This window comes from Pogona vitticeps, chromosome 4 (assembly GCF_051106095.1).
Source record: "Pogona vitticeps strain Pit_001003342236 chromosome 4, PviZW2.1, whole genome shotgun sequence".
Taxonomy (NCBI): domain Eukaryota; kingdom Metazoa; phylum Chordata; class Lepidosauria; order Squamata; family Agamidae; genus Pogona; species Pogona vitticeps.
The window spans coordinates 185,398,322-185,426,055 of NC_135786.1; the positions used below are offsets into that span (position 1 = coordinate 185,398,322).

Below are 27,734 nucleotides of genomic sequence, written 5' to 3' on the forward strand. Positions count from 1 at the left end.
CTTATTGTTATTTAAGTCTTTTAGTAATATATTTTTGCTGCTTTCTCTTTCTCTGTCGGTGGCCTCAGGAACCCGCTGCGTACCACACACAGGGTTCCGCAGCAAGGATGACGAGCCCATTCTCCCTCTCTCGCTGTTTCTTTCTCCATCGTGGGATCGACTGGGTGTACCATCCGTCCGTGTCCCTGACCCCTGGGGTACACCAAGACAGTCTATTCCTCTGGACTTAAACTGGCAATTATGGGTCTCACTTTCTGTCTTACGGTTTGCCCTTCATCTTCTTCTACCTCGCTCGTTGCAGCTCTTTTCATAGGCACAGAGAAGACTTGGGCTTCCACATCAGATCTCTCTGCGATCGGTTCTTTAATCACAGTTATCTTTTCTGTCTCTTTAGACCTTGTTCCCTCTTCAGTAGTTAAAAAGACATTTACACTTTCCCTGTCGCCTCTCCTCACTCTCCTCTCTCCTGCCTTCATTGCCTCAGCCCTCTCTAACTGTCCTAACCACTCCTTTTTCTCCCTGCGGTCCCCTTTGCCTCGAGCCCCTTTCAATTCCACTGCGCGATCTCCTCTCTCCTCACCGGTTCATGTCTCTGTTTCCTGTTCTCTTTCTTGTTTTGGTACTATATCCCTTGCTTGTTCTATCACCTGTCCTATGATGGACGTTTGAGGGGACGGCTCACTCTCAGTCTCTCTCTCTGTCTCTTCCTCACAGCATTCAACATAAATTTTCGTGATGTGTCTTATCTTTCTGTGCAACTCTGTTCCTGTCTTAAGATGCCTTGTCTCCAGCTGTTTTTCTCCCTCATCTGCAGATACTCAAAGACTGTACTGAAAGTCATCAATCTATGCGCAGCATGAAGCAGGTTTTATGTACAGAATGCTGAAGAAATAAAAAGTGGGAGATTGAGCCATAAACCAACAGGTTTCACACTGTGGTTATCTCTGTGCAGGTTAATACCAGAAAAGGGACATCTTCACTTGGAATCAGCATGCAAAAAAAAGCAGGAGTTAACAACATGTAAAGAACATTGGATGTACCATGGAATGCATTTTATGCATACTCCTGGGAAAAATACCATAAGCTAAGAGAGCTTTATATCTCGTTATTCTCTGAAGAGCCAGGCAACTAGCTTGGTGTTATTATAACAATGCAGTCATCCAATTGATATTCAACACACCTGGTATCAAACATTTGTGGGGATCTCATGGAATCAGCGAGGTATATGACCAGAAACAAAACAGTGATAAGTACCACTTATAGTTCCCACTCATGAATTATATTCCATCCTCAGCTCTTTTGAGTAGAATTTGACTTTTATTTGATCTTTATTCACTCATGATATAGAAAGGGCAGAATTTAGTTTCTACAGTTATCACATTTCTGCCGTGGTGTACAAAAGGATAAACATTTGAGAATGTCAGCTGCTGATATTCACGATGTTGAGTATTGAAGGTGAAAAATAAAACATTACAAAATTTTGCTATAATCTGAAGCAGGTTCTCCCTGAAGTCCTTATTGAAAGAGCCCCTGTAGCACAATGGTTAGAATGTGGGACTAGGCCTTTTAGGGCAACCAGGCTGAAATCCCCACTGAGCTGTGCAAATTTAGTAGGTATCCATCTTACCCTCTCCATCTGGTTCAAGTAGATCCATTTTTCTTGATTATTTTTTGATCTACTTCGCTTCAAAGTCTATTAACTGACTCCCAGGTGGTTCAGCTAGAATTTTATCCTGGTTGGTGACACTGTTCAGCATTCACCCATTTGGCAAGGCGTGTAGTTCTTTGTTCTCCATAAGTTTAGCCCAGCTTCTTCTGGTTTAATATTTAGAGCTTGAGATGTGTGCAGAAATGTTTTCCTTGATTTTAGCTCTCATCTAGGGCTGGTGTCCATGTAGTAGATAGGTTTGATGAAGTATTATTAGCTGCAGTGATGCATGCCTTAGTTACATCCTGGCTGGATTACTGTAACACACTCTACCTGGGGCTGACTCTTGAAAGAGTCCAGAAATGTCAGCAAGTCCAAAACGCAGCAGCCAGATTGCTAACTTAGGCTGGTCATAGGGATCATATAACCACTGTTGCAGCAGTTCCACTGACTTCCAATATGTTTCTGGGCAGAATTCAAAGTGCTGGTTCTAACCCATAGTTTAGGCCCAAGCTATCACAAGGACTGAGTCTCCCTTTATGATCCTGCTCGTTAAGGCCATCAGGGGAGGCCTTTCTCTTGGTCCCACCTTCATAGGTGAATGTGATGGGTACATGAGAGAGGTCCTTCTGTGTTGCTGGTTGCTGTTCCCGGGCTTTGGAACTCCTTCCTACAAGAGGCCGGGCTGGCCCCATCTTTGCCATCTTTCCTCAAAGACCTTGCTCTTCAGACAAGCTTTCCCTGAATGGGTTTTTTTTAATTGATTGTTGTGCCTTACTGCATTGAATGATTTTGGTACTATTGTTTCTGCTTACCATGTTGTAGTGTGGCATTTGACTCTTTTTAGCATGTGCGTGTGTGTGTGTGTGTGTGTGGAATGTGCCCTAAGTCAGAACCAACTTATAGCGACCCTAACAAGGTTTTTAAGGTAAGTGGGATACAGTATTTAAGGAATGGATTACCAGTTTCACTCCCCTAGTGAGTCTCCATGGCTGAGTTGGGATTTGAACCCTGCTGTTCGGAGTCCTAGTCGGTTACCTTATCCACCACACCACACTGAGAATCTCATTTGTACACTTACTGTTTTTAGCTTTAAAAAATTATTATATTTTAATGATGTAAGCCACCTTGGGTCCTTAGTAAGGAGAAAGACAGGGTAAAAAGATTTTACATACATACATACATACATACATACATACATACATACATACATACATACATACATACATACATACATACATACATACCGACGAGCTGTGCATAGGGTAAATGGGACAATTAACTGCGATGCTAATCTTCGTGACCTCGCACGCAACAGCCTCCAACAACCGCCACGTGTCCCTTTGTATTTCAGAACGCGGCAGGCTTCTCCAGATTCTCCTCGTTTCGCGTCACATGCAGCAAACGTCTCGGCTCCCTAGGTGTCGCTAGCGAGCTTCTACTCACTTGGTTCGCAACGGCGCCGTCCTCTCCCTTCCCCTCCTCCAGAAGCGATGGACTCGGAACATGCGCACGGAGTTCGTTGGTGCTGCCCTCCTCCGAGGCCGCGGTGGAGCTGTCGCCAGGGGACCCGGATGTAGCTTTGCCCTATGCCTGTGGAAGCTGTAGGAAGCGCCGGGAGCGTCTGCAAGGAGGAAGAGACCATCGAGGAGGAAGAGAGGGGGCGTCGTGGAGGCACTCGGTCGCAGCCGTTGTGTTCCGCAGGCGGAGGCCGCGTCGGATCCACCCCTTCAAAGCACGGGAGAGACCGGCCGGGCCGGCTCTGACTCCCTGCCTTTGTTGTGACGGCGCTTCTTGGAGGGTCGCCCCCACCCGTTTGCCTCTCCCGTCGCTCGCTCGTGATCGATAGCGTCCCCTTCTTTGGGGGTGTCTGTTCTCAGCGTCGAGGGCTCGCGGCGGCGGCGGCGGCGGCCTCCCGCTTCTCCCCCCCCCCGTTTCCGTTCCCCTCCAGCGCTCGCGAAGATGAGCAACTCGAGGAACAACCGCGTCATGGTGGAGGGCGTCGGGGCCCGGGTGGTGAGGGGCCCCGACTGGAAGTGGGGGAAGCAGGACGGCGGCGAGGGCCACGTGGGCACTGTGCGCAGCTTCGAGAGCCCCGAGGAGGTGGTGGTGGTCTGGGACAACGGCACGGCGGCCAACTACCGCTGCTCGGGCGCCTACGACCTGCGCATCCTGGACAGCGCGCCTACTGGTGAGGGGAAGGCAGGAGCGGGAGGTGTGGGGGGGCGGGGAGGAGGAGGAGGAGGAGGAGGAGGATGCTGAGCGGGTCCAAGGTGTGGGAAGAGAGGAAGGCGGCGAAAAGGACACCGCCGGCCCCCTTGTTTCAGGCGGCGGGGTTTCCTCAGAGGTGGTGTCGGGTCGCGGACGTCCGCCCTCCCCAGACAGCCAGGCGGCCGCTGGTGCCTCTCTGCCCGAGGGCGTGCCCGCTTCTCAGAGCCCCTGAGGGAGATAAAAGGGCTTCCCCTCAGGGGCTGTGACTCGGTGCCGGGGCGGACAGGGGCGCCTGGGGCGGAAACCGGTTGGAGCCTCGCACCGTCCTTTGGCCAGCCCTTCTGCACAGAGCTGGAACTTGGGGGTGGGGAGGGGGGGACACCTCGTTGCGGCCAAAACATAGGCATGCCTTCTTGAAAGCATGCCCGTTTCTAAGGTTAAAATGTGTGTGGGTTCGCAAGGGTTAGATATGGGCAGAATAATTGTTTTTATTTGTTATTTGCTCTATTCTTTGCATCCTTGTGATAGCTCAGGGTAGCTGGCAGTTTACAAGGAATGTATGAATTAAGTTGTGGAGCTTGGGAGGGGTGTGGATTGGAAGGCGTTTAAAAGGACTCCTCTGACACAGCCAGAGAAAGGCCTACAAATCTAAACTTGTCATTTGAGGAACATTTGAAAACAACTTTCTTGGGACTTTCCCCCCTGCTTTTGTTTTGGGGACTGACATAAGTTCAGAGAACAGAGTAGACGTTTTTAATGACTGTACTTTGAGGAAGACCTCAGGCATAGTGTGCATTGGATGTAACCTGGTCTTTATGGCATGCACTGAAAAATGAGTTTTCCCAAGCAGAAGCATCTACTGAGGTTGAATGTCTTTTCTCTAAATGGGCATGCATTGATTCAGGAGACATGATCTCAGGATTATTTTATTTTGGCTGGATGAGGAAAGTAAGATGTTGGAGAGCCTGTCCTCATTCTACTGACTTCATCAATGCATAACTTATTCAAAATTTCAAAAGAGGTCTCGTTTTTTTTAAAAAAAAATTATGCTGGAGAAGGTTTGATTCAATGTTAATGCTTTCCTTAGTTGAAGGGAAGTGGCCCATTGTATCATTCGCAAAACAAGAAAACTTGATCTATATGTTATACTGCTGCTTTAAAAATTGCAAATACAGTGGTGCCTCGCATAGCAAACGGTCCGTTTTACGACGAAATCGCTTTGCGATGGACTTTTTGCCATTGCAAGAGCGATCGCTTTGCGATGGCCCCTATGGGGAAAATTCGCTTTGCGATGATCGCGATCATCCCAAAGCCCCGCTGATCAGCTGTGCTTCGTCTCCCTCTCTCTCTCTCTCTACCCGTCGCAGCTCCAGCCTCAGCAGGGAGACTGACAGCCTCGGCAGGGAGAGTGAGGCACCGCCACCACCACCCTGGCCGAGAAAGACCCTCTGCACCTGCAGCAACCTTAAGCCCGGGCTTAAGGTTGCTGCAGGCGCAGAGGGTCTTTCTCGGCCAGGGTGGTGGTGGCGGTGCCTCACTCTCCCTGCCGAGGCTGGAGCTGCGAGGGGTGGAGAGAGACACGAAGCACAGCTGATCGGCGGGGCTTTGGGATGATCGTGGGGAAGCGATCATCGCAAAGCCCTGCCGATCAGCTGGCCGAAAATGGGGGCTTTGCGACGATCGCTTCCCCGCGATCATTGCGAAGCCCCCATTTTTGCATAGCTGATCAGCGGTTCCAAAATAGTAGCCACTGTTTTGCCTTGCTTTAGAGGCACCCAAAATGGCCACTGCTATGGAGGAATTTCGCTTAAGGTTAGTTTCTAAGTCCATAGGAATGTATTAAACGCGTTTTAATACGTTCCTATGGGCTTTTTAAAATCGCTTAGCGATTAAATCACTTAGCGATGTTTTTCCCGGAACGGATTAACGTCACTAAGTGAGGCACCACTGTAAGTGTTGGGGCTGGGTGTTGCTTTTAGCAAAGCTCAGTCCTGTGCACACATATAAGGAATCTCCTGTGAATTAATGAGACTCATAACTATGTATTGGATTCTAGTCTTGTGCCATTGATGAAGTGCCTACTGAGGACAGGGCTGCCCTTTATGAAGTGAATGTGAAGGACATATATTTGTGTGTATACATCTGAGAACTCTGATTTGGACACAGCACTTAAGAAATGGTCAAATGTTGCCATTAGCACTGTTCACCTATTAGGCAAAAGACTAGAGAACAAATGTGTTTGTAAGTGATTTGGAACAGAAAATCTTGGGTGGCAATAGATGCATTAACATTTCAAAACACTATATAGTTTTGTGAAATTACTTAGCAACTTAATGCTAATACATTAGTTAAATTAAGCAGTTTCCAGTTTATATGTCTATGTACAATATGTTTTTGGACATAGTAATATTACTCTGTAATGTGCAGTTTTTATACATGTAAATAAACATCATAAAAGTAATTGCAAAGTAAAGTGATATAAAGTTTGAATATGGCTAGTAAATTGTGTTAACAGTTCAGTTCTATACATATCTGATCAGAGTAAGTCCTGCTGAATTCAGTGATCTTTATTTTAAGTAGTTTAAAGTAAAAGTTAAATGTTTTCCCAGCATTACAGCCTTTGTGTGCTGTGCCTGATTAAATGATGTATTTTTGACTTTAAGTTTTATCTGCTAAGCCCTAAAAGATTTAAGATGTATAACTCGATAAAATTAAGTGTAATTTTTGCTGACTGATAAAAAATGATAAATCCAATTCAGATAGATTTTGAGCACTGAAAACTTTAGTAAACCTTTCCAGCTTCAGAAGTTGGTGCACTTGGTTTAGGCATCATCTTTTCTATGTAACAGGCAGTGTTGACACATCTGTAATCCCTGATTATATGTGGCCCAAAGATGTTTCAGTGGAATAAACACACTTGAGATGTCCTAATTGGAGCTACTAATTATTTATTGAGAAAGTACCATAGTCATAGTAGGCAACAGTATTACCATTTTTAGTCTAAATTACTGTGTCAGAATTAATTGAGGTTGAATGGAAGGCAGTGTACAGACACCAGCTGGTGGGTATCTGCTGGCCTCATCTTTGATATGTGATAGGCACTACTGAATTACTATATCTTTTCATTAGTTTCAGATGCAGCAAGTTTTCCGGAGTAATAACTTTACTAAATCCAGCCTTTCTAAATACCATTTATTTTACTGACTGAGTTTATATTGCAGTATATGAAGTATATTTCAGTACAGTACATGGAGAGTTCAAATCTGTGTGATATTGAAGGAGGATGAGTTGAATATATTATGAGAAACTGATTCTCAAATGAAATGACATAGGATATTAGAGACACCCTGTTTTTCAAACATGAAAAAGAATAGTTTTCCACTGTAACTTTGTAACATTAGTCACATAAACAAACTCTGATACAAAACAGAATCATACATCACTATAGGAAAAACCATAGCTTTGACTATGCGGACTTTCGTTGGCAAGGTGATGTCTCTGCTTTTTAGGATGCTGTTAAGGTTTGTCATCGCTTTCCTCCCAAGAAGCAAGCATCTTTTAATTTTGTGGCTACTGTCTCCATCTGCAGTGATCATGGAGCCCAAGAAAGTAAAATCTGTCACTGCCTCCATATCTTCCCCTTCTATTTCCCAGGAGGTGATGGGACCAGTGGCCATGATCTTAGTTTTTTTGATGTTGAGCTTCAGACCATTTTTTGCACTCTCCTCTTTCACCCTCATTACAAGGTTCCTTAATTCCTCCTCACTTTCTGCCATCAGAGTGGTATTGTAGTAGTGTGCACTAAAGTTCATGACCCTGTGACCAGTAAAAATGGTCAAAGGTTTGTGGACAGGCATGATTATCATGTTCTGATAAGTACATGTTCTGTTGTATCCTTTTGGTGTGTATTCTTCCATATGACTATTCTGAAATTGAGTGTACTCTTTTCTACAGGAATTAAGCATGATGGAACAATGTGTGACACTTGTCGCCAGCAACCAATAATTGGTATTCGATGGAAATGTGCAGAATGCACAAATTATGACTTATGCACAGTATGTTATCATGGAGATAAGCATCATTTAAGACATCGTTTTTATAGAATAACTACACCTGGGAGTGAAAGGTAACCTTAATTTTCCCACTTTAATACAAATGTCTGGATGTGTGTGACTGTGATTTGGATGTAGGAAAGAATTTTGGCACTATGTACCACTGAGCTACTCAATACATTGAAATGTAAGATATCTTTTTAATCATTGTCTTTTTCATTATTGAAAATAAAACAGATTATATGGAGCAGTGTGTGTTAGATCTAGTCTGTTTAATCTGTCATTTGATATTTTAGGGTACTGCTGGAATCTCGCCGCAAATCGAAGAAAATCACAGCAAGAGGAATATTCACAGGTGCCAGGGTGGTGCGAGGAGTTGATTGGCAATGGGAAGATCAGGACGGGGGCAATGGACGCAGAGGCAAAGTAAGATTTCACAGTATCTGTGATGGTTCCTTTGTCTGAGACTTATTGCCTGGGTCTGTAAGTCAGTCTAGAACCTCTCAGAAATGCTGAACCAATTATTGAGGTCCACATATAGAGGGTTGCAGAAGGACTTCTGATGCACAATTGTATGTCTGTGGTATAAATAGGTGCCTTAATATTTCTGTTGCTGAATTATTTGATTGACCTGAAGAAAATGGCATATAAAGCAAGATTGTTTCTAAATAAATGATTACTATTTAATTTTTTAATGTGGAAATATATGTAATAAGGCCTATTATGAAAGGCATCATATAGGAACATAGTTTCTAATTTTTTTCTAATTGAACTTATACCTCAGGATTCACATCTTGAAACAGAATATCCTGATCATATTTATATCTAAACAACTTCCTTTTAAAAGTGCTTAAGGTATTGCAAGAACCTTCCAAAAGTGTTTTACCTACAGTACATAGAGTATTGTAGTTTTAGAAATAATAAGGGAGTCATTTAGTCTAATTCAATGCAGGAATCAACAGCATAGTATCATTTTGGTAGTAAAAATGAAACTGATTTATAAAATTGCATTGATTGTGAACAAGAATACAGTCAGCAGCAGAAGCTCTCCTGTCTGTACTAAAATCACAGCTCATTGAAAGTAGAGAAGGGACCTTTTCAGTAGCTGCATGGAGCTTTTTGATTTCAATGCTGAGAAATGCTTCTTTTACTGCTTTCCTGATTGTCTCTTGCTGCAGTGTGAAGACTTTACTTGTTAGAATAGTCACAAGTTGTTAAAAGGTTTAATTTTGGTTTAACTTTGTTCTTACAGTTTTCTCTTTCAAACTTTTGCTGCTCCGTCTTCTCAATGATAGCTGTCTTACTGTGTTTTAATCCACATTTATGTATTATATCCTGCCGCCCCCCCCCGTGTTTTAGTTAAGAATTGGAGTATTCTTAACTATAGCTTGTAAATGAAGTTCATTTATTTTCTGCATTAGACATATATCCTTCTTTCCTACTTTGCTAGGTAACTGAAATCCAAGACTGGAGTGCATCAAGTCCACACAGTGCAGCATATGTTTTATGGGACAATGGAGCTAAAAACCTTTACAGAGTTGGCTTTGAGGGCATGGTAAGGAGTAAAGCAGTACAAAGAGTAAAATTGCTTCATGGAGGAATAGCAAAAATGGCTTGTGCTGTGCTATTATCTTTTTTTGTGTGATATCCTTCTGTCAGTTTGCATGCTATTAAACTGTTCATTGTTCCTGCAGCTGTAGGGATGGCTCATGCATATGCATAAGTCTGGTCTCAGATTTTTAAATGTACAGACTTCTTAAATGAAGGAGTTGTCTTCTGTCTCATTTCTAGGACTTATTTGAATAGGGTATTTAAAAAAAACAACTTAAAATAGCTAGAAATAGGTGACAAATACTTTTAGCCCAGAACTGTAAATATGTTCATATATTAATAATGTATATGCCATATAGTGATTTATTCATATGCTATATAGTGGCCACATATTTTGTTAGTTTTCGTGGAATGTTAGCATGATTGGGAGTTTTTTCAAACTTGAGCTGTAAACTTCTAATTGGTTTCATTATTGTCAGGGTATAAATTCTACATAATAAGCAGCAGAAATGGATCACAGAATATTTTTTTCAGTAAATGTAAATATATGTCATATTCACAGCTCCTCTTTAGAATAAAGTGTTTAATATGATCTGTGTGGCACATTAAACAATGTGGAGGTACTTGATATAATTGTAGGGTTACTGGTAAATGTATCATTTGGCATTAGTGTTTATTCTTTTCTTTTGCAACTTGGATTGAATACAGTCTATTGTCTTTATGCAAACTGTCACTATATGCTAATTAACTTTCCCGTTTTCAGTTTTGAAACATAACAAGCTGCTGATGCACCAGTAGCCCTTTACAAATTTCATAAAGCATTGGCCTCTTTCTTAAAAACACTTTATATCTTATGCAAGAAATGCTTGTATACTCTGTTAAAATTGTTGCCAAGCTGTAAATATGCTTTTTGCATTATATTTTATAGAATTTGTAGCTCCATCTATTATTTGTGAACATCAGTGACAGTCTCATAAATTACCTTTTCTTTGTTTAAGTGATGATTTTATCCCTAACATGTTGCATATAAATGTGAGTTTTTTCTCATGGTAACATATGAAGGAAGTAGGATTTTGACCCTCTGAATGCAAGATTAGACTGACCTTTTTAAATAGTTTTTTCATATTACTTATTCAGATAAAGCCATGCCCCCAGCTATTGGAAAAAGCTCAGTGAGTTGCTTTTCATGTGCACACATTTTTAAATATTTAAGTTTTTTAACACACTGAATCTGTGAAGAGGGACTGTCTACATTGAATTTCAGTTAACCTTGGTTAATAGTTTCAGACTACATGTATGAGAATGTACATGTTTTCTGTGTTACAAGTGTAGCATATTCATGAATATCTGGCTTTGGAATGATCATGTACTGATCTTTCATTTTCAGGATCATTCTGCAATATTCTCATAGAATTTATGGACAATTTTTATTATTCTTTTCATGCTTTAGTCTGCCAGTGCCAGGTTTCCTGCTTTGGGCTTTTTCTCTCTGAAGTGATAAAGAAACTGATCATTGTATGTGGCTGGCTATACACCACCTGCCCCTTTGTTTACTCCCTCAGTTCTAGATTATATGAATTAGAGGATTCTTCTCTTTCCATTGGTTTCACACTTTAGTATACATGCCTGAATGACCTTTGTCCAGTGGGAATTGCTTCAGAGATAACACCAGATGGCTGCTATCTGAATTAAGACTAGAAAGAAAAATGGTTAGGAAATCTGTTGCTTTTGTGTTCAGAAGATGTTACTTTTTAAAATAGCTTGTCTAAGTATCTTATAAAGCATGAGTTTAAAGTACAATGCAAAATATTGTGCAGCACTAGTAGGGCATGCTAAAAATAATAAAAATTTTGTAGGAGTATTTAGTTAGAGACTACCTAAAAATGTTTACTTTCATTTTAAAAAAACAGCAATGTTACACTTTGGAAACTTTTTGGGCAACATTTTGTATATGTACCAGTGTGACTAATGCAGTCAAGGATGGTGTTGTGTATGAGCTGGACAGAGCTTTGTGTGAATTGAATATGAATGGGGGTGGGGAATACTCTGTGAACAGAATGGGAGAGAGATGATCATCTTAGAGAGAGTGATGGTTCCTTTGTGATGATGCAGAGTTTGAAAACTTGGTTGTTTGTAACTAAGATCTTAAGAAATATTTAAAGCATAGGATGGGGAGTCCAACCTACATGCAGCTGTCAGGTATGGACTGTGTTGCTCCCTACCCTCTTCTTGCTGCAGCCCAGTTGATCAGTTGTCAGGGAAATAGCCTGCAAGTAACAGTGCCAGAATATACATTAGGGTTGAGGAAGAGAAACTCTTCACCTGCTAAGAAACACAAAATGTTCTTATCTTTTACCAGCTTTTGCAGAGAAAGGCTTTCCAAATGCATTTCAATTTTAAGTGCTGGTCATTCCCTGGGCAATGTTAGCTCCCTGTTCGCTGATCCTTCTACTCCAGAAGCACCATTGGATTGCTTCAGACACAAATGGTGACAATGATGAAATAACTTGCGTTCTGCTTTGTATGCATGAAAGCTGTTTCACAAAAGTGGAGAGGCATGGATTTGAGTTAGTTTCCACACGCTAGTAAGAAAATGTCCAGATTGATAAGAATTGTGTTATGTGGCTGTGCATGAATGTGCACACATGTGTTTGGTTTCTGATCTGCCACCAAATCCTAGATTCATCTCTTGAGACCAAAATGTTTTGCTACCATGGAATAAGATAGCCATAGAATACCTGTGACAAAGCATCATTGCCTATCCACAGACCATAAACAAGGTTAGTATGGTTAGTAGTAGTCTAATGGTTAAAAAAAGACTCGCATAGTAGGACATTATAGTGATGGTCTTACTAAGCAACTATGATGCAGGTAGTAGCTCAAAAGCAAATTTAACCAATCTGTGTTCAAATAATTAAAGCTGATGAACTCTTGTTTTATTGTTCTTTTTAGTCGGACCTTAAATGTGTGCAGGATGCAAAAGGAGGTTCTTTCTACCGAGACCACTGTCCAGTGCTCGGTGAGTTAAGGGAACATCTGAATTCTGGTATAAGACTAGTATAAAGACTCACAATGTTTGTGGATTTGTATGTGTATAGTACTATTGGAGTGATGTGTTAAGGTAATAGAAACATTTTTCTGGAATTTATTGGCCAGAATCATATTACTTACCTGTAACCCAATCAGTGTAAACTTCAGCTGCTGATTGCACAAGTTAAGAAACTGATATATGCATTTGCGGTCACATACCATTTACATGACTTGTTGTGTAACAACAGATGTCCATGCTGATTTCTTAACTTGTGGCAATTAGCAGCTGAAATTTATGCCAGTGCAGTCTTTCAATTGGTTTCGGGCTGTCATAGATTAAAATCCGCAACCTATATGTTTTAACCTATATGTTTTAACCGATGGACCACTCTAGCCGCCTAGAGTGGTCCATCGGTCCAGATAGGCGGGGTATAAATCAAATAAATAAATAAATAAAATAAACCATGACAGATTAATGGACTTTATATCATCTGAACTGCACTTATAGTTGTTTTTCATTACAAGGTGGTTATGTAGTTTCACTGAACTTGCAATTTGTGTATCAGAAGGAACAGATGTAGGCTGTTAGAAAAGCAGTGTTTTTCTGTTGTATTTTATAGAATTTGTAGCTCCTTCTCTTATTTGTTAAATGTGAATGAAAGTTCCTAAACATTATCTTGTCTTTTTCTTCTAACTTTAGGTGAACAAAATGGTAACAGGAATCCAGGTGGGTTGCAGATTGGTGATCTAGTAAATATTGACCTGGATTTAGAAATCGTTCAGTCCTTGCAGCATGGTCATGGAGGATGGACTGATGGAATGTTTGAAACTTTAACTACTACTGGCACAGTTTGTGGCATTGATGAAGATCATGATATTGTTGTGCAGTATCCAAGTGGCAATAGGTATATTAATCTCATATGTTTTGCAAGGTGAATTGTTTCTACTTTGAGAGTATTTGTTAATCTGTTACCTTTTTGCTCCTGGCATGTCCCAAAAGAAGAATGGGAAAATACATCTGTATTCTGTATATTATATTGGAATAAACAGTGTTTCCCCTCCAAAAAAAAAAACAAAACCCTAATAGAACTTGTTACTTTTTTGCATTTTAAACTTCAAGTACAAAAGCAAAAACAAAATTGCAAAGGTACCCTTTTGTTGCTTTTGTAGTTATTGCCTTCTGTACCAAAGTATTTCTTTTAGCTAGGAACAGAAATGGAAATAAATTAGTATATAATTATTTTTACTTACCATTTTTACAGATACATTTAAAAAAATATTATCCAGTAATGCCATTGTGCTACTAGAGTGATCCAGTCCTAATACAGATCTTTGACCCGGACCCCACATCTTACATTCCTTCTTTATAAGAATTGTCTAAGGATAGCTGCTTCTTTCTGACGTTATACCAGTTATACATCTATTAAAGGGCATGTCCTCATAACCCCATGAAGTTGCTTAGGACCATTTGAAAGTTTTTCCAAAAGCTTTCTAAAAGCCTGTGTAAACAGTGTCTGCCAGATTGTCTCTATCCACATACTTGTTAAAGCTCTCAGAGAACTCTGAAAGATTAGTGAGATAGAATATACTTTTGCGGAGTCCATAGGAAATGCTCTTCAGTAATACAGTATTTGTCTCTTTTGTCTTGAGTTCTTTATGGCAATTTAGAAAGACATTAAGATATGGGTTCTGTAATTTTCAAGATGTCAGCTAGATCCTTTTTTAAAAGTTAGTGTTGTGTGCAAATATTTTTCTTTTTAAAATGAGATAGAACCAAATAAATGAAACAAACAAAACAGTTTAATTCTTGTAGAAGCAAGCAGTCACAGTGTGTAACAAGGCTAATTAATAGTGCAGCTACTTGACTGTGTTTTCATAAAATATCGAACATTACCATTGCATAATCATATTTCAAGTCACTGCTGTTTTCTAGATGGACTTTTAATCCTGCGGTTCTCACTAAAGCCAATGTTGTCCGAAGCGGAGATGCTGCTCAAGGTGCTGAAGGCGGCACCTCACAATTTCAAGTGGGTGATCTTGTCCAAGTTTGTTATGATTTAGAAAGAATCAAGCTCCTTCAGAGAGGACATGGGGAATGGGCAGAAGCAATGCTTCCTGTAAGTATATACAAATGCTTTTAATATTATGCATCTTCAGATATAAAATGGCGATTAGTTTACCTTGAAGCTCTGTGGGTGAGATATTTTTTTTCTTTTGGATGAGAAACAGTCCAGTGCTGAAAGGAAATACTTGACTGCTTTTCTCTGCACAGATAATCTCAAGGATTTTATTGTGTTCGTTGGGGATAAAATGTTATATTTTAATGCTATATTTGCTTGTAAACTGCCACCAGAACTTCTGTTACAGGTGACTGTATGAATACAAACATATGTCATTTTTGGCACAAAAGGTTAATGTCAGGTGAATTTATTTTCTTTTATTTTTTGCTAGTGTTTCGATACTTAGACAAAGTTATATGTGTCATGGTGCTGGTATAAGGATGCCTGCGAATAAAATCGATTCTGTCTGTTAAAGCTGGTAAATTTGCTCCACCTCACTGCATTCTGAAATTTTAAGATTACTGCTTGGTTATGTTACCATATAGAGAGGAGCTACCATTTCTAAATGGTTGTTGTAGTTAGCTCCTCTGTATAACTCAAAGATACAGTATTTCATTTGACATTGGTTGGAATCTAGTTTTTGTCCTATGTAACAAAGTTATGCAGGCATAACTTTACTGGACATTACACCCAGGCAACACAGATTCTGCAGTTCAGTTGTGCAATAGGTTTCACAGTTCCTGTTGCAACCTGTGACACAATGTACCATAGAAAATCCTTCATGGTTAGCACTTCTACCTTGATGCTCTTGTAGCTGCCACAGACATAACATTGACTTACACCCATTTAATGTCCGAATAGGATTCCAGACAGTGCCTTGAATGAAATTTTAGGTGGATATCATATTGACGATCTCTCTCAAAATATGAAGGGCCTAGCTGCATAGCGCACAGAAGGTTAGCTTCCCGGTAAAATGCATGCCACTATTATGCATAGTAAGCTCAGTGACATGAAAATATCTGTCTTTTAAGAGGCTTACACCTTTGTTGTCACTATGATGGAGCTAAAAGTCAATGGTAAATCTAAAATAAAAGCTAGTGGAAAAGCATGTTTCATTTTCTATAAGTTTCCATTCCATTATGTAGTCCTAGATAGGGACGTGGTGGCGCTGTGGGCTAAACCGCAGAAGCCTGTGCTGCAGGGTCAGAAGATCCGGCAGTCGTAAGATCGAATCCACGCAACGGAATGAGCACCCGTTGCTTGTCCCAGCTCCCGCCAACCTAGCGGTTCGAAAGCATGCAAATGCGAGTAGATAAATAGGGACCACCTCGGTGGGAAGGTAAACAGCGTTCCGTGTCTAAATCACACTGGCTATGTGACCACGGAAAGATTGTCTTCGGACAAAACGCTGGCTCTATGGCTTGAAGACCGGGATGAGCGCCGCCCCCTAGAGTCGGACACGACTGGACAAAAAAAAAAAAAAATTGTCAAGGGGAACCTTTACCTTTACCTATGTAGTCCTAAAATTTTCCCTTTCTGTGCCACCATCTCTCTTGATCAATACCATATCCGTGTTTATGATCAGAAGACAGTGTTCCAGTACTCGGATTTCATGAGAATTATTAACTACTTCATCATGGTCTCTTTGATTCACACAGTTGGGTTCTGGCAGTGGGATTAGGACCATGTACTGTATACAGTGCCTCAAGCCATTGGAAGATGGCCTGTCTTGGTGATATCTTATTGCTAAGCTCATCTAGACAATTTAACCACTGAATCAACTGCTGAATGACAAGTCAATACTTGTGTAGATCCCATTGAGTTAGTGGATCTGCTATAGTTGGTATTAGCTGTATGATGCTAGCCAACAGAAATGAGCTGAATTTTGTTTTAAGAATTATTCACTGTGCAGCTTTTTAGCTTTTGCCTGCAATATCCTAATAATTCGGGCAACATTTTTCAAGCAGCTTGTCTGAACTGGAGACTAGAGTATCAACTAAGATATTTAAAAAATTGGAATTATGTAGCTCTTTTTAAAAAGTGATATGTTTTGGGATCTGTCTTGTCTTCAATTTAGACTCTAGGTAAAGTTGGAAGGGTCCAGCAGATCTATTCAGACAGTGACTTAAAAGTAGAGGTCTGTGGAACCTCTTGGACATACAATCCAGCTGCTGTGTCAAAGGTGGCATCAGCAGGTTCTGCTATAAGCAATGCATCTGGTGGTAAGTTAGAAACTCACTGTGTCTGTGCGGTTTGACTTTTCTTTTTAAGCTAAGATAAAAAATGTGCAATAAAGGACTTAAAGAATATTACAGTTTTTTAATGCACCATATTTTTTAAATGTCTGTTCTCAGGAAGAATAGTACAAAATTATTTGAATATGGAATATCTGAAGTGGCCTTTACAACATTGTATGTTCTGATGTTTATTAGTCAAAATTATATTGGATATTTACAAAAATGCGTGGGAGAATTGGGGACGTTGCCATGGACAGGGATTTTGGATGAACAGCTAACATATGATGAGCATCTCATCAGCTAGGCAGAGCAACTTGTGATTTTTCTTGCTCATGTTTGAGTATCTAATAGGATTTTGGCTTTTGTGCCTTGCTGCAAAGAGCATCAAAAGAACAGTTTGTAAATAGCTTTCATTGCAGTTGTGTATATTCCTAGTCTATGCCAAAGAGAACCTTTGGAATCTAATAGAGCTTGCATTCTATTAAGTGTATATAGGATGGTACATTCTCCATGAGCCAATATTAATAATCATCACATAATTCAGAGGATGTTTACAGACTGTTACAGAGGAGCTAGTCTGGATTTCAGAAAGTGGGGAGACAATGAAATGTTGCAATGTATCTCCTGTTTCTACTCGTAGTACTCTTGTTCAAGGCTTTAGTCAGTCAGGAAATGCAGTTTTTGAGGCTCACAAAATTTTCTTTTATACCTTCCTTAAATCTTTCTGTACTATACTATGTCATACTTAAAAGAACAAGCTTGGGGCTAGTTGCTAGAATTGAGTTTGTTTACTTAATTGCCTTATCACTGATAGAAGAGATGAATTTTTAAAGTTCATAATACATTTCCCCTCACTCTCATGTCCTGGAAAATGGACAAACTTCACAGGCTCAGGAAGGCCAACTTTTCTCTCTCTCCACCCACAATCTTCACTTTGTTTACTTATTTGAATAGCTGTCTTTGGTGTTCTGTGGCAAACTAGAGACTTAATTTCTACACTGGTAATCCATTTGACTTGTATTTTTACAAGTATTTTACACTCTTTTATATTTTCCTCTTTGGTAGTGGAAATAATAGAAAACAAGAGACATCCAGCATTTTAAAATTGGAAATTAGTGTATTTCCTCCTGTGATTCCCAAAATAGAGGATTTTGGTCAGGACTTTATGACTCTGTGATTCCATCTGAATTTGACATTCCCTCTAGGTAGTGAAGTGAATTTCTCTATTATGTTCTCATCTCTTTGCTTTCAGCATTCTCTAAGTTCTGGGGTTAAAAATTCCATCAGTCCTGATAACTCATGATAATTTCAGTTTAACATTTTCATATTTTCCAGTCTTGTTTCATCACATTTCTGTATTCATTTATAAATTTTTATAAGGTCCATCCATGCAAAAATATGTTTCCATTTCTTGTAATGTGTACCTTTGTGGTTATCTTCATTTAATACATCTGGGGAAATCCCCTCCCCACAACTTTTATACAGTATTTTTACTAATGTATGCTACTTTTTTATAGAAAACTCACAAATTTCAAAGAAAATATGCATACTGAAGAATAACAGGATTCCAGTAAATACTCAGAAAGTACAAATTGTCTAGGTTCAAATTATTGTGAACAAGATTACTTTTTCCCTATTCCTACCAGTGCTAACTATATTCACTGTAAGACTGGCTCAGATGCTTTAACCCAGAGATCTGTTTCTTGCTACAATGATGTACATATTCACTTAAGACTTCATAATGTTAATATTTCTACCTATTGGGGGAATACACAGCCGAGAACTCAGTCCATGTTTTAATATTAGTGATGGAACATATAGTAGGGATAAGTGATCACTTTAATAGGTGAGTCTCGAGCTATAATAAACCAGCATCCTGAGTTGAACACTATGCTTAAATGAGAACCACTGTAATTGTCATTGAAATGGCTATTATATCCTTCCAGATATGTGCTGGAGCATTGGCAGTAGGGCATCTAAGTACTTTTATTATGATCTAAGACCTTTATTAGAACCAACCAGTATGTCGCATAAGGTGCTCAAGCGTTTATATTCTCAAGGACTCTTCAGCAGACTAAGTGGTACTAAAAGCAAAGGGACGAGGAAAAAAGAAACCTTGGAGTTACAGCAACTGGCAAACATTATTTAACCTATGTGTTATTGCAAATTGAATTACAGTGGTGCCTTGCACAACAAGCGCCCCGTAGAGCGATGAATTCGCTCTACGGGGACGTTTTTTCAATCGCTAATGCAATCGCAGAGCGATGGCCCCAATGGGCGAAAATCGCACAGCGAAGGTCGGTAAGCGGTTCACTTACCGACCTTCGCTTTGCGACCCGCGGATCAGCTGTTTGGTGGCTCCAAAATGGCCGCCGGAAGCCCCAAAATGGCCACGCGCAGCATTTTCACACCCTCGTTAAGCGAGGGGAGGGCGCAAAAATGGCTGCCGGCCATAGGAAAGCATCGCTGAACGGTGAGTATTCAGCCCAGTTGGAACGCATTAAACCTGCCCCGTTCAACAATGCTTTTCACACAGCGAGGGTTAATCCGGAACGGATTAACCTCGCTGTGCGAGGCACCACTGTATGTTTTTCCACTAGACAGTAGTTAAATGTATCAAGGCAGAGAACCTTTCTGTTTTGCATAATCTCCATATATTTTTATTCTAAATCCATATATGTTCCTTTGCTGCATTTATCTTTACCAGTGTGAGTAGTGACTTTTCTGATCTTCACAAATAAACTGCAGAAAACATTGTGCATGCTTGCTTTGAGAGCTCTCTGTTATATCTTTTTTTCTAGTGATTATTTTTCAGTGCAGGGAGTTTTTGCTATTTTTCTGAAGACAATGTTGCAGGAAAGTAGCAAATTACAAAGGAGATTTATACATTATTTAGAATAAATTTTGAACATATTTTCAGATCGTATTTCTTGAGATAGGAATAGTTTTTTCAGCTGCAGTAGTATTTAGTATGATGCTGACTCAACTGTTTTATTTAATATTCACAGAGAGATTGTCTCAGTTACTGAAGAAACTGTTTGAAACTCAGGAATCTGGGGATCTTAACGAAGAACTTGTTAAAGCAGCTGCTAACGGAGATGTAGCCAAAGTTGAAGACTTGCTTAAAAGACCAGATGTGGATGTGAGCATCCTATTTTCTAACTTGAAATGTAAAATGAACTAAGAACTTCCAACCTATTGTAATTTTTCAAGAAGTTGAGCTATTTAAAATGATCAGAATAAATTAATCTTTCACAATCTATGCAGCTGAAACCATTATGGCAATGAGTGAAAGTATAAAAAGTTAATTATTGTATAAAATCTGGACAATTGCCCTTGGTATTTCATTTTTTTTAATTTGATTGCCTGTATACTGTAGTCAGAGGTTTTGAGATACTGCTACATTTTGTTCAAAATACATTACATTTTGGGGAGAACAACATGCATTTTGTGTAGAATCTCCAGTTCTGGCATTTCATTAACGTTCACATCATTATGTTGCGCTAGGCTATGTCATACTTTCAGTACTACAGATTTGCCAGTCAACATTGCAAATGTAATTCCTTTTTTATGTTTAAAAATGTGTTACCTATAATGACAGGGTTTGTGAAAAGGGGGTAACTAAGCATCTTGCCATAAATTAATCAAAAGCTAATTAAGTTTCTCTCAGCAGAAATGTTGCTACCTCTGTATTTTAGTTTCTTGTAATTTTTAAATGGTAATGTTTTACCATAAAGCTGAACTTAACAGAGGTAAGCTATAGATACTGCATTGCTGTAGCCAGTTATCAAGTGAAGGAGGGATGGGCATTTGCAAAGCTATTAACACATCTATTTTGAAAAAAAATATAAAGTATGGTGGATTACTATTGATATTTCATTTATTTGAATGAATTTTCTAGAATACAGTGGTGCCTTGACTAATCCGTATTGGAATGGTGGCCGTAAGTCGAAGCGCCGTTTTGTATAGGAATGCATTGAAAACCATTTAATCTGTTTCGGCCAAAGGAAAAAATCACCAAAAAAAATAAAAGCCGCCCCCGCTTCCAGAGCCATCCCTGCTGTCCTCTGCCTCCCCCACGGGGACGGCTTTGAAATCCCAGCTTCCCAGGCTTCCAAAGCCATCCCCGCTGCCCTCTGCCTCCCATCCCCGCTACCTCCGCCACTGCAGGAGGCAGCAGGGACGGGAGGCAGAGGGCAGCAGGGATGGCTTTGGAAGCCCAGCTTCCCGGGCTTCCAAAGCCGCCCTGACCGCCACATTGGGTGCCAGCTTCCTGGGCTTCCAAAGCACCGGCACGCAGCGTGGCAGTCGGGGCGGTGTTGGAAGCCCGGAAGGCTGAGCCTCCCTTTTCCTAACCTTTGGGGCAAAGAAGCAGTCTCTTTGCCATCAACGGTTAGTAAATTTAAATTTCCCACCTTTTTCACCTGCCTTTTTTCTTTCGTAGGTTGAAGCTCTGGCCACAAGTAGAAGCACATTTTTGCGGCTGGAGCTTTTCGTAACTCAAAATTTTCATAAGTAGGGACGTTCGTAAGTCAAGGCCCCACTGTATGTGACAGTAGAATTCTCATAATGTGCATATAATGTACATTTTAACTTTTATTGACTTAAGCAACTGTGTATTTCCAGGTGAATGGGCAGTGTGCAGGACACACAGCTATGCAAGCTGCTAGTCAAAATGGACATGTTGACATTTTGAAATTGCTGCTGAAACAGAATGTGGATGTAGAAGCAGAGGTATCTTAATGTTTAATTTCTTAGCTTCATAGCAATAGAAATATCTATCTGATCTTAGTTTAATAATTTCAAATTTACAGCCTTTATAGGTTATACTGTACATGAGACATTTCAAAAATAAATTATTGCTTCTAAGTATTGTCTTCATAGTTATTTTATTTCCATTTGTGTCATCATATAATTAGAATGATAAACAGGTAAATATATCTCATTTCCTATTTTCAGTTGTCAGCGGACTTATGAGAGGTCCCTTAATCCTTATAACTATATTCTAAATAGGTGTCAGAATAATAAATGGGAACACCCTGTTTCCCTGAATATAAGACCTAACCTGAAAATAAGCCCTAGTATGATTTTTCAGGATACTGGTAATATAAGCCCTACCCCAAAAATAAGCCCTAGTTAAATGAAACCCCGCCCTCCACCATTGTGCAGCAGCCAGAAGATGACATGACTGTAAAATAAAACATCCCCTGAAAAAGGGGCCCTAATACGTTTTTGGAGCAAAAATTAATATAAGACCCTGTCTTATTTTTGAGGAAGCACGGCATATGTAATTTAAAAGCAAGGTGTGCTGTTTATATACCGCCCTATAGTGGTTAAAGCACTCTCTGGGCAGTTTGCAATTTGATTATGCGGGCTGCACAGTGCCCCCACACCAGCAAGCTGGGTATTCAATTTACTGACCTTGGAAGGATGGAAAGCTGAGTGAATCTTGAATCCTTTATCTGAACCTGTCAAGACTGAACCCAGGTCATGAGTAGAGTATTTACTTTAGTACTGCAGTTTAACCTCTGCTGTACTAACTAGTTTAACAGCAGTCATACTAGACCATTATAGGTTATGGTATTCATGCACAACAGGGGAGGAAGTGCATTATGTTGCAGATTCTGTTACAACTATAATATGGATCTTGTCCTGATAGTATAGACTTAGGGACTGTCGTGAAATAGTTACACATTTTAACAGCAAAATAACTGCTATAGTTTTTAGGTAAATAAAGGTTAAATAAAGGTAAATAAAGACAATTTAACGTAGATAGGTGAATGTCAAATAGGCTGTAATTTGTATCCCCCCTCCATATGTTGCCACACATATATGTATAAAGAAATACTGCAATTTTAGTAGTGTTTGATGTGATTGCATCACTTCACTGGTTTGGTAAGTATATAATTGTTCCTCATGAGTTAGAACTATTTTCTAGAACTTAATTCAATTGAATGTTAATGTTCTAGGACAAAGATGGAGACAGGGCTGTTCACCATGCAGCTTTTGGTGATGAAGGAGCTGTGATAGAGGTTTTGCACAGAGGCAGTGCAGATCTCAATGCTCGCAACAAACGTAGACAGACACCACTTCATATTGCTGTCAATAAAGGTCATCTCCAAGTAGTGAAGACATTATTGGACTTTGGTTGTCATCCTAGCCTTCAGGTAATTAAACTTGCTGTTTTCGGTGGCTTTTATTACAGTAAATTGTAAGGAAAGATCATTAATTGGGCATTGCAGAGAAGGAACCCACTCGTTGTGGGTTATGTCCTTCATTACCTAGACAGCGGCAGATGTCATGTGGTACAGTCAGCTGTTTTAACTGACATTTCCTCAGATCCCTCCTTTCATTTTTTTTCTTCTGCTTTGCCCAATTAGTGTGGTATTTCTGCTTTTCCTTGCCATAATTTTTGGGGTTTGGCTTCATCTTGCAATTGTGAGGTCAGTTATTCCTCTGTTACTATTCTTACGGTTTTTGATCATAGACATATGACTTCTGGAGCATCTGGCTCCATCTGTTCTTGAGGGATGGCAGCAATATGTATAACTCTGTAGATTTTTTTTCCTTAAGGTTCTACACCAAATTCAGGAGAAAGGATCCAAATTAGGCACAGCAGGGATGTTTATGTGCTTCTAGATCAGTTACAGGGCAGTCAAAGAAGGCCCCAGTCCTTGTGTTGGTCCGTGTACTCCTATAAATCTTTAAAGTTTGCTTCAGCATTTTGGTGGTTAGGAATACTATAGTCTGGGAGGAAAAATTTGGCGAAAGTTGCTGTTGTAAAACATGGAAGTGCCAGAGTATGAAACTGGCAGATGAAGCCCTATGAAAACCAGAACTACTCCTGGAAAGTCCCATCTCTGAACTCTCAGAGAAATCTCAGACATAACTCACTGGACTCTGCATATTCCTGTTCACCCAACTGAGCAACTCACTCCCGGTGTTAGTCCTGTCTATGTGTTAGCCCTGTCAGTCACAGTTTATAAAGACACAGTCGCTGAAATCTTGCTGCTCAATAACACAGAAGGCATATTTTTATCAGTGAATTGTGGTGAGTTAAGAAATCCACTTAGCTATTGTTGCATGCCGTTGTGCAACTCGGCATACAACAGATAATACTTACAGAGATTTCTTACATTACAGCAATTCACTGCTTAATATTACACATTTTGTGTAACCATTCAACAGGATTTCAGCCAGTAATTCACTGCTTATAATATATTATGGAATTTCATGAAACCGATTCACAGAAAACACATTATCATATATTATTTAATTGTTCCATAAGTGTGTATATTTACTCAGTCCAAATAAATACATGTAGCCTTTAGTTATACAGTAAGTATTTAAGGACTTTAACTAATATCTGTTTTTAGGATTCTGAGGGTGATACACCTCTTCATGATGCTATAAGTAAAAAGCGTGATGACATCTTGGCAGTGCTTCTAGAAGCTGGAGCAGATGTTACTATTACAAATAACAATGGATTTAATGCTCTTCATCATGCAGCACTAAGAGGAAATCCAAGGTATGATGTTTACTTCCTGTTACTTGGTAAGCAAAATAAGTATTAGAAAAAAACTGAGTAGAAGGATATATTAGTTCACAGAAAATTTTCATTTGAACATTAGCTTTTCTGTTGTTCTGTACATGCTAATACGAATATTGGCAGAAATGAGCATTGCATGTCTTGAACTTTGCTGTGGGTAACTAGACTATATGTTTGACTATTACTACAGTCTTGTTGTCTTTGGACTGTTTTGCTATGGGCACCATGTGAGACTCTGCATACGTTTACAATATATGGCTGAATCTTGGGAATACTGTGGAAATGGGTTGTCTTCGTTTTTTGAACACTGACTGGGAAAGAGGGTTGGTGTAAAGGTGAATGAGTTTTGGCGTAATATACGTATCTAGTAACATAGTTGTTGTATAATATCAGCATGAAAAATGTCTATGTGAGATGATTATTTTTACATTGCCAAATACAGTGTGAGAGCTAGCCATAGATGGACACCTTTTCAAAGTGGTAATGTTATGGAAGTATCATATCAGTCAGGGATAAGTTATGATACCCTTTTAAGAAAATAATAACTCCTTGTTAATTCCCTTATAGTTACAGTTGTCCTTCTACTAAACTAAAATACAGTTACTTTTAGAGCAGAACAGATGCCATTAAAATATTGTACTCATGTATAGTTTGGTTGCAGAAGTGTTTAAAGAGAGATTATTTGCCTAGATTTCAAATTGTAGTTCATAATAGGACCATATTTTTTTCTATAAAAGATATACAGAGATACAGAGCAGGTCAGGTTAGATGTATGAACTCATGCTCATCCATTTAGGTGTAAAAATTGGACTGAGAAATTTCTAGGGTAATTCTGATGCTATAGGAATTCCAACCTATTGAAAGCTGTAGGGTGGGGGTTAAAGTTTTGGTGAGAATTAGAGTAAGAATTACATTCACCAATCCTGTGCAGTACTTCATGAACCCACTGAAAATACCAATAGCCCTGTGACCCTAAGTCACAGTCCGCCACTCCTGCTTCTTGACAAGATAAATGGAATGGAACACTCCTATATCTTAGATTGCTTGCAGCAGAAAAGAACCAGTCATCAAATATTTTGCCCTAGCTGGCTGTCATGATCCCGGGGGTTACAACAGCAGAGTCTGATAAGCCAGTCCTATGTCAGGAATTCAGGGAATGCAGAATCAATATCCAAATACCAAAGCCAACTCACACAACGTAGTCCAGGGTCAGAGTCCAAAGCCAAAATGCACAACGTAGTCCAGGGTCAGAGTCCAAAGCCAAAACGCACAGCATAGTCCAGGGTCAGAGTCCAAAGCCAAGGGTCCAGAGAACGTTCAAAGTTGTCAGGAGCGTGGATGCAAGCCAGAGGTTTGACTTGTTGCTTCCACAGATTTTCAGCCATCTGAGAGCTGTTTATATAGTAAAACAGCCCTTTGAACTGCTGGAAAGATTTTCATCCTGTCAGAACGCAGGGCTAGTTGATCGGATGTTTCTGCAGACAGCCTTCAAGTGATCCTCTGACCTTTTTGTCATAAGTCTTCCCCGAAGCCTGGCCCTCAGCCTGTCTCCCGGAGGAAGGAGAATCTGGAGGCGATTCAGGTGTATTTCTAATTGCTCAGCATTCTCCTCAGCTACAGTTAACCCTTCAGGTTCCAGATCTTCGGCTGCACTCATGACACTATCCCCCTCCCCAGGGCTCCCCCCTTCAGATGGGCCGGGTTGATCAGGATAGGTGGCATGGAACTGCTGTACCAGGTCGGGGGCGTGTAGGTTACTGGTGGGTTCCCATGATTGATCCTCAGGGCCGTAACCTTCCCAAACTAGGAAGTACTGAAGACCTCCCTGGTGGATTTGGGAGTCCAGGATCTGTCGGACCTTGTATTCTTCCTCGCCATCAACCAAAATGGGCAGAGGTGGAGCCAGGGGTGGAGGTCGGGCAGGGTCCGGTGCTGCAACAGGAACAAGGAGAGACCAATGAAAAACTGGGTGAATACGGAGAGTAGCTGGGAGTTGTAACCAGAAAGCAACAGGGTTGATTTGGTCTGTGATTAAATAGGGTCCTATAAAACGAGGGTCCAACTTATGGGACCGGCCAGGTTGGCGGAGATAACAGGTGGAAAGCCAGACCTGGTCCCCTGGTTTCAGAGGTAGCCCTTCTTGCCGTTTTCTGTCGGCTGCTGTCTTATAGGCCTCCTTAGCTTGCTGAAGTTGCTCTCAGAGTAAGTCTTGGAGAGCCTGCAACTCGCATACATGAGCATCAGCAGCAGGAACCATGGTTGACGGCAGGGCAGCTGGGAAAAAGCGAGGATGGTACCCATAGTTGGCTACAAATGGGGTCTGTTTTGTAGATGAGTGTACGGCGTTATTGTAGGCAAATTCAGCCAGGGGTAGCAGGGTAGCCCAATTATCTTGCTGATAGCAGGTATAGCAACGGAGAGATTGCTAAAGGGTGGCGTTAGTATGCTCGGTCTGTCTATCTGTTTGGGGATGATACACCGACGACAAGTGCACTTGGGTACCCAAACTGGTGTGTAAGGCTTGCCAGAACCAGTAAATGAATTGGGAACCACGGTCGGGAGCCCGTGTAGACGGAAAACATAGTGAAGGTAGAGCTGGGCTGTTTCAGGAGCTGTGGGAGGCTTGGAACATGGGACAAAATGAGCCATCTTGGTGAACAGGTCCACTATTACCAGAACACAGGTATACCCTTGTGATCATGGGAGATCCATGATGAAGTCCAGGAATACTGTGTCCCAAGGTCCAGCTGGTATGGGTAATGGCTGTAGCAGACCTGGAGGTTTGGCTGGTACGTCCTTGGCTCGATGACAAACCTCACAGAAATCAACATAACGGGCAACATCAGCTTGAACCTGAGGCCACAAGAATTCCCGTGTGAGTAAGTGCAGAGTTTTGTACCGACCAAAGTGTCCTGCAGGAGGGGAATCATGGGTCAGATAGAGCACGTTGGTTCGGAGGGGTCCTGGAAGAACGTACAAGTGTCCACGATGTAATAGGAGACCCTGGTGGTTAGTAAAGTCTCTGGCAGAGCCCTCTTGGAGTTCCTGCAAACGTTGCTTGGCTGGCTCAAATTTCTTAAGCCAGGGTTGAGCGAGTTGTAGTGGCTGCAAAAACTGAAGGGGATAGGATAGGTGTAATCAGAGGTTGGAACAGCGTATTCCGGTTTGCGCCACAAGGCATCGGCTTTTCGATTCTGAGTATGCGGGATGTAGGTAATACGGAAGTCAAACTAGGAGAAGAAGAGACTCCACTGGATCTGGCGTTGATTAAGGCGTCGGGCTGTCTGCAAGTGTTCCAGATTCCGGTGGTCCGTCAAAACCTGGACAGGGTGACGGGCCCCTTCAAGGTAATGCCTCCAGACCTCGAAAGCGGTTTTGATGGCCAAGAGTTCCCGC

At 40.7% G+C, this 27,734-nt stretch overlaps 2 protein-coding genes across 3 annotated transcripts in view; one reads left to right on the forward strand and one right to left on the reverse strand.

The window, feature by feature from the left end:
- The window catches only part of ABHD3 (abhydrolase domain containing 3, phospholipase), a 28,675-nt gene extending 25,632 nt beyond the window's left edge, over positions 1-3,043 (reverse strand). The window contains exon 1 of the mRNA XM_078392613.1: positions 2,896-3,043. Within this exon, the coding sequence (XP_078248739.1) occupies positions 2,896-2,910 (15 nt within the window). The 5' untranslated portion in view covers positions 2,911-3,043. The remainder of the gene's footprint in view (positions 1-2,895) is intronic.
- Positions 3,044-3,472: 429 nt separating this feature from the next.
- The window catches only part of MIB1 (MIB E3 ubiquitin protein ligase 1), a 67,850-nt gene continuing 43,588 nt past the window's right edge, over positions 3,473-27,734 (forward strand). The window contains exons 1-12 of one of the 2 annotated variants that reach the window (XM_020785714.3): positions 3,473-3,839; positions 7,814-7,985; positions 8,208-8,337; positions 9,362-9,466; positions 12,415-12,481; positions 13,193-13,397; positions 14,426-14,609; positions 16,630-16,774; positions 19,798-19,931; positions 21,416-21,523; positions 22,759-22,956; positions 24,166-24,317. In XM_020785714.3, coding sequence (XP_020641373.1) covers positions 3,611-3,839; positions 7,814-7,985; positions 8,208-8,337; positions 9,362-9,466; positions 12,415-12,481; positions 13,193-13,397; positions 14,426-14,609; positions 16,630-16,774; positions 19,798-19,931; positions 21,416-21,523; positions 22,759-22,956; positions 24,166-24,317 — 1,829 coding nt within the window. In that variant the 5' untranslated portion in view covers positions 3,473-3,610. The remainder of the gene's footprint in view (positions 3,840-7,813; positions 7,986-8,207; positions 8,338-9,361; positions 9,467-12,414; positions 12,482-13,192; positions 13,398-14,425; positions 14,610-16,629; positions 16,775-19,797; positions 19,932-21,415; positions 21,524-22,758; positions 22,957-24,165; positions 24,318-27,734) is intronic. The other variant, XM_078392612.1, reaches the window with a different exon arrangement.